The 9,474-nt window shown below is 38.5% G+C and overlaps 1 protein-coding gene across 1 annotated transcript in view; it reads left to right on the forward strand.

Annotated features, from left to right (window-relative positions):
* Positions 1-9,474, forward strand: part of DOCK3 (dedicator of cytokinesis 3) — a 147,958-nt gene that overhangs the window by 58,329 nt on the left and 80,155 nt on the right. The window contains exons 9-10 of the mRNA XM_019472565.1: positions 3,403-3,528; positions 7,491-7,508. Of these exons, the coding sequence (XP_019328110.1) occupies positions 3,403-3,528; positions 7,491-7,508 (144 nt within the window). The remainder of the gene's footprint in view (positions 1-3,402; positions 3,529-7,490; positions 7,509-9,474) is intronic.

Consider the following 9,474-nt stretch of genomic DNA (forward strand, 5'->3'; position numbering starts at 1 on the left):
TCAAGAGCGGTTAGCAGTGGCGAGGGCTGGTGGCCGGCTATAGTATTAGCTTACTCGGTGAGTCTTCATTTATTGGCTGGGGGGGGGGGGGGGGTTTTTCTTGGTATAACGTAGCAGCAATCAGCATTGGCAGAAGTCCTTTAAAAGTGGGTTTTTTTTTGTGACACTGGCTTTGTGACCAGACTTGGCTGCATGGAAAGTGAAAAGTGAACGTGGGGGGGTATAACGTAAGCAGCAATCAGCATTGGCAGAAGTCCTTTAAAAGTGGGTTTTTTTTTGTGACACTGGCTTATGTTACTGTGACCAGACTTGGCTGCATGGAAAGTGAAGAATTTAAATTTTATTCATCAGAATTTCCCTGAGTAAAACTGTCTTCCTTTTCATCCTGCATTCCCTTGAAAATTCCAGGTATAACACATGTCTAAGGCTTGCTCTCCTGAGGATACCATGCATCCTTGTCAACAGAAGCAAAGCCAGAGGTTAAATTTGTCTAACGTATTTGACTGACTGTTCAGAAAATTCTGACTGTCCCGAAAATAAGCAGTGTTTTCGTACCTACAAACTAATTATCAAGAAGACTCTCAGTGATAGTTTCAGTACTAAATGTTTCGTTACATAGTTGAGGCGAATAACTGTCTTGGCAGAGTTTTTGCTACCTTTCAAATCCATTTTTATTTTCCTAGTTGATGACCGATAAATATGGAAAGTAAATCTTGTCCTGTCTTTTTAGCTCATTTAATGATTTCTGTAGTTTGCTAATTCGGAGATAGCATTACTGTTCCATTCCAAATGAACCAGCCAATAGGATACCGTTCTGCTTCGTTACAGCTAGTTTTGCATTCATTGCCGAGTGCCCGATTCATCGGCATACTGATGTCCGAATACTGATAGCCTTAATTTCACTTGTTTGCATATTGAGATACTGTAGTGGAATATGCAGTTCACACTCCCATAGAAGATATTAAGAGCAACAATGAGGAAATAAAACAGTTTTCAGGTTTGGAATTTTATTATATGCAAAGCTGGTCTCCTTCCCTGCTGTTCCTCCTGTTACAGTTAAGGTCATCCACCACTTATCATTAAAGCATTTTCCTGAATTGTTTCTAACTTTGAAAACTTGGACTGTTTGCATTTATTTCCAATGCCAGGTGTCTGCCTAAAACATTCCCCCCCCCCCCAATTGTGAGCTTTTTTGAAGAGCAGAAAGAAAGGGAAATAGATAGCTTTGGCTTTTTAAAATAATTGTTTCAAACATTTCATTAAGATCTAGTGCATCTCTGGAATAGGAGGTTGAAACTTGGCAGAGGCATTGTCCTGGTGGGAGGGGCTGTATTGCAGGCTGACGTGATTTAAGCGTAAGTAATACAATTTGGGCCTCTCAGAACCTGCTCGTACAGTGAGAAGATGCTTAAATCACAGGTGTGATTTTTCCCTGAAGAAAAGCTCTCTGTTTTTTTCTCTTCCCAGGTCTTGTGTAAAATGAGTCCCTCAGATCTGCTGCAGGGAATAGAAAAAAAACCTGGAAGGATAGACTGGGTAGAAGAGGAAGACTGGAGAGCAGATTCACAAAACCTCTTGGGGAGAGCAGGAAGCTAGGCAGAAGTTTTTTGGGGTGGAATATGTGGGACGGTATCGCATAAGTAAAATATATAATACCATGCTGGAAAATTACCTATTCTGTTACCTCTAGTGACTGATTTTTAGAGATAATAGATTAATTCTGATGCTATTTGTTAAGAACTGGGTGGGGAGATCTGAACTTCCAAATTTGCCCCAGTCCTTTATGCTGGAATTTATTGACTTTATTTTCATTTGTTTATTTTTAATAGCAAAAGAGGATATAAAATGAACAAGTTTTGCTGTAAGTGGTAAAAACAGTCAAGACTGATTTCTAATGAACTTGTCTCCTGTGTTCTGTTAAACCTTCTGTGGCGCGCACACACACACAGATGTACCCTCATACATGGTATTCAAAGGGTTTGAATTTTTTCCATGGTTATAAAGCCTCTGTTTTCCCTGCAGTGCTTTGCAGCGTTCTTCTGCCTACTTAGCTGGACAGTTGCAAGTCTGTGTTTTGGCAGCTTTTGAGTACATACATGCTGATTGTCCAGCTGGCTGGTTGGCCTCCCTTTTCCTTCATTTTAAAGCTTTATGCTATTTTTTTCATCCCAACTCCCAGTATTCATAAAACTTATACAATCTTCATGTTATCTAGATATCTACTTATTTGCCAAATTTGGCTGAAGCCAAACAACAGGCTTGAAAATTATTTCAAGGGAAGAGAGCAGAAACTGGGTGGGAGGTACATGACATTACTGGTTTCATTCCCCTAGTAACCTGTCTAAAAAAAATGGCAACTAAATACTGTTCACAAAGCCAATATAGTAAGCTTAGGAAATAGCAGAACGTCAGCTGGCTCATACAAGAACGTGTATGAGGCAGTGTTTGTTTTCGTATGTGGTGTTCCAGCGAGTGAGCAGAGAGGATAGAAAGAACTATTGACTACCTTTCATTCATTGAATGAGATAAAGATCGTGAAAAATTACTATGTGGACGTAATTCACATTGATACGTGAAGCTGATAACGTATGCTTAGCAGATGAGACTAAGCTTACATGGTTGAGCTTAATCCTGGCATTTTCTGGTATCTTAATGCTTGACTTTGTAACTTTACCAATACGTTATCCTCACTTTAGGGGTATAGTATGCTATAAATTAAAAGCAACTAGAGAAAGCAGTTGGACTGAGATTAACTGTGTAATTATTCCTAGTCAAGCTATTCAGCTGATATACTGAACAAAGGGTCGCATTGAAAGGGCTCGTTGCTGAGCCTTTCTTACGCTTGTTTTCTGAAGTCAGTTTGACCGGTTGCAATTCTTGAAACATGTTGAGGTACTGAAGGGATTGTCATTAAAATCAACGTTCTTGTATGAGGCAGTTAAAGAAACAAGTGGAACAGATACACTTCGAGAGTTATTTTTTTTTAAATGGTATTTAGTGGGATTAAAGGCACTTCAGAGATGTTCTACGGCATTGTGTGATGAGGTCGTTCAGATGGAGGTGGCGTTGCTCATACATGTGTTGTAACCTGCTGTATGTGAGGAAAAGAAATAGTGCTAAGTAGTTTGCTGTAACTTTTGACATATCTGCAAAATTAAGTATTCTGATTTTTAAAAATTGTGGGTTTAGATAATATTATGCTCTTAACTGATCCTTTAAAGCAGGTTTGTTTCTTCCATTTCACTTTTAAATTACTCCAAGGGAGGAAAGAATTCTGCATTTATATATTTGTATTAAATTAACCGTGGAGCAAAGCATTATTTTACCTGCATGCCTTGTGTACACAGACATCTAATTCTTAGGTCTGAAAAAATTAACATCTTTTTTTTTTCTTTTTTCCAGGACTTATAATATCTCTTCAGCTTCTACGTGGCGACATGGAGCAGATTCGAAGGGAAAACCCCATGATCTTTAACAGAGGCGTTTCTGTTACCAGGAAGTTGGGTTTTCCTGATGTTATAATGCCAGGTAAACATAACAGCTCTAATCTTAAAATATTGGTCTTTTTTTTTCCTCATACTCTTCTAGACAAGCGTCACTGAGATGGATGCTTTACTCGAAGAAGACTAATAATAGAAGAGTTGCCTTATTTGTCACTGAATGCCAATTCCAGATTCAGGGAGGCATGCTAAAACGCTTTAATCAAGGAACTTTATAGTAATAGAAGGTGTTAAATTGACATGTATAGAAGGTGTGTTAAATTGACATGTATAGAAGGTGATCTGGAAGATAGCTTTGATATTCTCCCCACCCCGAACCCCCAATTAAATATCCCTCATGCGTGCTAAGCATAGAGATGCTTCTTTTAAAATGCATGAAGTTTCTTCTTCCAAATAATCCAAAGCCTGGAAAAACAGTTTCCACTTTGCCACCTTGATTTTTGGAGTTAGTGTGATCTTTTTGCATTGGTTGACAGCACATGAGGCTGCAAATCTGGTCTGATTTTCCAGCTGGCCTTACAGACCAGCTAGTCCGTGCAACAGCTGTCTTGGCTGAAGCATTGCTGTACTTCGTTTGCTCCTTACTTCTGGAGCAGCAGCTTGAGATGCTTCTTGTTTTGGCACAAGTTGAGGTAGCCCCAGTATAGCCAAGAGTTCATTTAGGGAGGAAGCCGGAACCTAGCCAGTCATGCAATCAATAGATATAAAACCTGGCATTATACTGTCTTGATTTTTACAGTGTAGTAGGAAATGGGCTTACTAATTATATTGCATGTATAGCATTTGGAATACTACCTCATTGCTATGCATTATAACCAAGACCAAGGATGACTTTGCAGACATGGGAAATTTTATGAAAGCATAATGGGAAAAGTATCAGATTTTATTACTCGAAAGACTGCAGTGACACATCAGTATCCAAAGTAGTTGTAGTCTCATTATGGAGGCTCTTCAGAAAGCACCATAAAAATAGGGAGTAGGTGGTAAGAATTTCTAGAAACTAAAGTAAAAAGATTTAGAAGAGTATGTGTTTTATTTATTAACAGACTTGAAAATAACAATAATACAGCAGCAGAGGATGGGGGTTATAAAGCCAATTATAAATTTTAGTTTTTAGTGTCCTTATAGCAGTTCCAGTCTTAACCCAAAGCAATCAAATAGAGAAGAGATTAAATATCGCATGTTGATATGCAGACGCAGCTGCTGCAAGGTGATCTGCTGTAATTGAGATCACAGCTGGATGTGTCAGCTACAATAGCTAGATCACAGCTAGAAAAGTCAACATCAAAAATAACATTTACTTACCTGTATTAAGTGCACTGATTCTCCTACAAGACACGCTTTATTCTTCATTTTTATGTATAGAGCTGTCCCTCAAGTGCTTCAGACTGCTGAATTTTAGCAAGCTTAAGGAATAGCTTTATGGTCTCAGTGTTCCCCCTAATTGTTTTTTCACTTTCTGGGCTCTAGCCTCTTTCTGCAAGCTGGCGTTGTGGGCCTGTCTTCCCTTTACTTCTGCTGTTTGGGGCAATGCTTTTGTCCAGGGGTTGAACAAGCAGGTTAGCAGTTTTCACGTGAAAAGCGCTCCTACCCTAAACTTTAAAAATTCTCTGTTCATTGCAGCTAATTCAAATTTCCAAACTTTCTTTCTCTAATTAAGAACTGTAGCGAAAACGCTGTCTCAGTGCAAAAGATGTCCACCAAATCATAAGTATGTTATTATGATCTCTGTGATATTCAGCCTAGAGACCTTGGACGCTTAAGTAAGTTAAAACCAGATTCTACAGCGTATGTTTGCAGCACTCCCATCGTAAGGCTGGCTATACATGTACAGCAGTGATCTTCCCAGCTCTGGACAGCCCATCAATTTTTCAAATGGTATTCTTCAAAAGATCGCAGTTGCTTGCTAATCACATTTTTGTGGGAACCACAATTCTTGTTGGAGAAAACACAGGGATTTTGAGATGATAAATCTATTTGGAATTGGTCTCATATATATATATCTGCTCAAAATACTGATTCTGTCTCTCATATATATATATATCTCTATATATATATATCTGCTCAAAATACTGATTGATACAAACAAATGTGTGACAGGACCACCATTCTGCTATTAAATGCTTACTGCCTCTCTGGAGGTGCTGGACACCCAGAACTTCTCGATTCAAAGGGGGCTACAGGAGGTCGCATGTAGAGTTTAGATGCAAAGCTTTAGGCCTTTGTATTTGGAAAAAGGCTCACATTTGTGGAGAAAGGCAGTAAATGTCTTTAAGCACCAGGTAAGAAAAGGCAGCCGAGGAAGCGTGAATAGACTTTCACTGTAGTGATAAATTAGGACATTGCCAGGGTAGAGATGAGGTGTGAAGAGAGAGGTAGCCATGAATGGTGCTCTAAACAAAAACTTCCATTATCCTGGGTATTCTCCAGGATAATGAAAACTCTGAAAAAATTAGGAGATTAAAATATAATGTAACTTCACTGATGCAGTGAACAGTGTTTATTCTAATTACTTATCAATATTTTGGCAATGAAAATATGTTTGACATTATTCAAGCGACAGCAGATATTTGCCTGTTTTTAAAACAATAGATCAAACTGTGGTTTGAGTTTACCCAATGTCCAGGATAGAACATTAGGGTAGAGTGAGTTATCTTTCAGGTGGATTAGCCAAGCTACATGAACAAGGAGTGTCCATCAATTTACATTGTGCTTATGTTGTTACAGCCAGAATCAGACATTCTTTTTTAGCTTTACTAGTATTGTCTAAAGTTAGAAATATTTCATTTTTGAAAAAACAAACCAACCAAACAAAAAACCAACCCTGTTAAGTACGTTAGCAGTTCTCAACCATGTCTGCTGCTTTAATTGTCTTTGTCAAAGTGCCTTTTTCTTGCTTTGCTTCAGAACTGTTTCTTTCTCATTAAAGACAGGGTTTCCTCTTTTAGAAAAGAGCACAGAAAGTTCATGACTTGTATTTTGCAAGTGGATGCAGATTTTTTTCAAGGCAGTGTGATTTAAAAATGTTTTTTATGAATAAATTAAAAAAGGCTAGGTCACCTAGTATTGTTAAAATATGCAGTGATCATTCTGCTGAACCAAGAAATCTATTTTTAAAAAAGGAAATAGCTCTGGCATTTCAGATGAATCTTCTTGGTCATAGGTTTTAACACTTTCACTTTCTTTTTTAATAGGAAATCCCTTCACATGTAGACATCTTAACCATTAAAATTCTGTAGCTGTGTCTTACCGCACAGTTTTCTTATCCCATTTTGTTTTCTAAACAGTAGCATTAGTTCCTGTATCAAGCCATTTTTTCCCTCGCTCAGATATGAGAAACACGAGTGGTAGCTGGTCATCGTTAAGAAATACAGTGGAACCGGTCTTTATGTGCTTATATCTTGCATGGTTATGCAGAACAAGATTAATATCCTACAAAATAACCGTGCCTGGTCTTCATTTCTAAAGATAAAGTGTTCTTTGTTTCCTGCTGTGTTGTGATCTGAGAAGAGCATCATAAAGACCTTAATCATGTTTTTTGCCCGAATCAGAAGGGATTCAGTCAAACCAGCCTCGTGAAGAGGTGTGGTGGGTTTTTGTTCATTTGTGGTTTTTTTTCTTTTCTAAATTGCTACTGGGTTTAAGACCGTCCATCTGATCCTGACAATTTTACCTTTCCCCAGAGATAAAAGCAATGAGGCATGTGCTGCTTGCCTTTTGGATTGCAACTTTATTTGTATACAGAACTTGCTGATCAGAAATCTATTGCATAGGCATGGCGTTTGTCAGTTCCCCAAAGGACATCCCTTCCCTTCCCCATGTGCTGATAAGTATTCTGTCTTTTACTTTGATCCTCTGATGAAAAGTGCATGCTTCATCTTCTACTTGTGAGTGATGTTTCTTTCTCTTTTTTTCTCTCTCCTTGTCTTAATTTCCTGGCTTCTCTCCCTTTCCTTTCCCTTTATTCTCTCCCCTTTCTTTCTGATGCAGAGATGAAGATAGTTGGGTGTAAGTTTCTGCTTTTCTGTGTAATGTCTGCTTGTTGCTTGCTTTTTCCCATTTTCATCTCTTTCATGGAATGTTGGGGATTGGTAAAGAAAGCAAATCATGACATCATAGGGAAACTTTGGTAACAGAGAGGCGTAGACTGTGTCTTATCAGTCTCTCTTCATACCACAGTGTTTCAGACAAATTTAGTAGCTATGGCAGATGAATCAGTAGCAAAGGTGAGAAACATCTCGGCATCTGTTCTGTCAGTGAGCACAAAGTCATGGCAAAAATACATTAAGGAACGGACATGGCAAAATCCATCAGCTGTTCTCAGAATGTTCGTGGCAAGAGAGTCAACGAGACTAAAAGACATAGCTATGTACTAATTATCTCCAAAAAGCGTTTACAAGGAGAATAAAAAATATTTTTGTCATTAATAAACTTGCAGAAATGGAAAGTTAAAATACTCAGCTGGAGGAGATCAGAAAAAAATATATTAAAAATCAACTCACCGCTACTGAAAGGAAACTGTTTCAGGGAAATCATTGAATTTCAAAAGAGCATTGTATGAATTCTTTTCTAGACATAGAAGGCGAACAATGGATAGCAAATAATCTAGTAAATACTGTTTGTTCCTTTTCCTTGAAACAATCGAGTGTTCTGTTCACCGAAAGCTAGAGGAACACGCAGAGTTAAACTTGCATAATGTTCTCTTTATAGGGGGGAAAAAAAAAAAGTTAATTTAATTTGCCATACAGGCAGTATGGCAAATATCCCCTTGCTGCTGTAATGCTACTTGCAGTAACCTTAATAGTTGCATACTATAACTATTTCAAGAATACAGGCCTTCAAAAAATTAGTGACTGACTGGTGAGGGGCAGAGAAATAAACTGCTGAAATGGATCTAATGTGATTTCCAGAGACTGTCTGACCATACCAGGCTTCTTAATTTTAACAGGCAAGTAGTAATACAGCGGGCAACACAGCAGGTTTTTACACCGGTGTCAAAGGTGACTTCACTGTTAAAGCAAGGGAAAATCATGCAGTGTGAGGCCTGTCGCTCTTAATCTTTTGAGACATGATTGAGAGCAAGCCTATAACGGTCAGCCAGAAGGAAGGCCAGAGAGCGTTTGAGACACGTCCCGTACAGTGCGCTTTGTCAGTTACTTCCTTTAGTCCGTTTGTTTTGGAAAAAAACCGTGATGGTCACAAAGCTGATTGTGGGCCTCGTTCTGTTAGCCTCTTCTCTGTCGAAATTACTGCGCTTCAGAAGTAGTTGCGTGTTTTTCATTTGGAGAACGTTAGAAGTTAAAGTAAGGGTGTAGTAAGCCTCTTGAGATCAGAATCCAGTTACTGGCACCCTGCTCTTGTGCAGTGGCCGCCAAAGCTGCTGCAGAGAAGAGCTGTCCACCAGGGGATGTCTGGTTTAACGTGGTACTCTTGGCCAGAAAGAAGAGCAGTTACCATTGTGAAGAGCTAGAACAAATATAGCCAAAGCATGTTATAACACTGTCCTTGAATGGAAGTATTCTACATTTTGTAGTTTGTCTCAGATTTTACTTGCTTGCTGGACTGAGTCTCTTACAGAGTCAAACCCTTAGTGGTTTAAATTGCTGTAACTTCACTGAAGTCAGTAGCCTTTTCCACCACTCCTTTTTTTTCCCCATTACCGTTAATATAGTTACAGGTGATAGGAGAAAGGATTTCATTTCAGTAAGAGCGAACCCCCCCAAGCTATAATTTATGATTTATAGTTTAAACAGTTGTACATTTGACATAAGGCTTTGTAAATAGGTTAAAACAAACAACCAAAACAAAACCCCCATAAAGGTGAAGGGAGGGTAAAGGAAGAGCTACATAACACATCAGAAAATAATTCTTTTTTTAATATTGTGAAAAAGACTGTATTTCAAGACAGTTCATAAAGACTTAATAACGGCATATGTTAGAACCACATGTATTTTATGCGAAGAGGCAGTTTACA

This window comes from Aptenodytes forsteri, unplaced genomic scaffold, assembly GCF_000699145.1.
Source record: "Aptenodytes forsteri isolate BGI_AS27 unplaced genomic scaffold, ASM69914v1 Scaffold156, whole genome shotgun sequence".
Taxonomy (NCBI): domain Eukaryota; kingdom Metazoa; phylum Chordata; class Aves; order Sphenisciformes; family Spheniscidae; genus Aptenodytes; species Aptenodytes forsteri.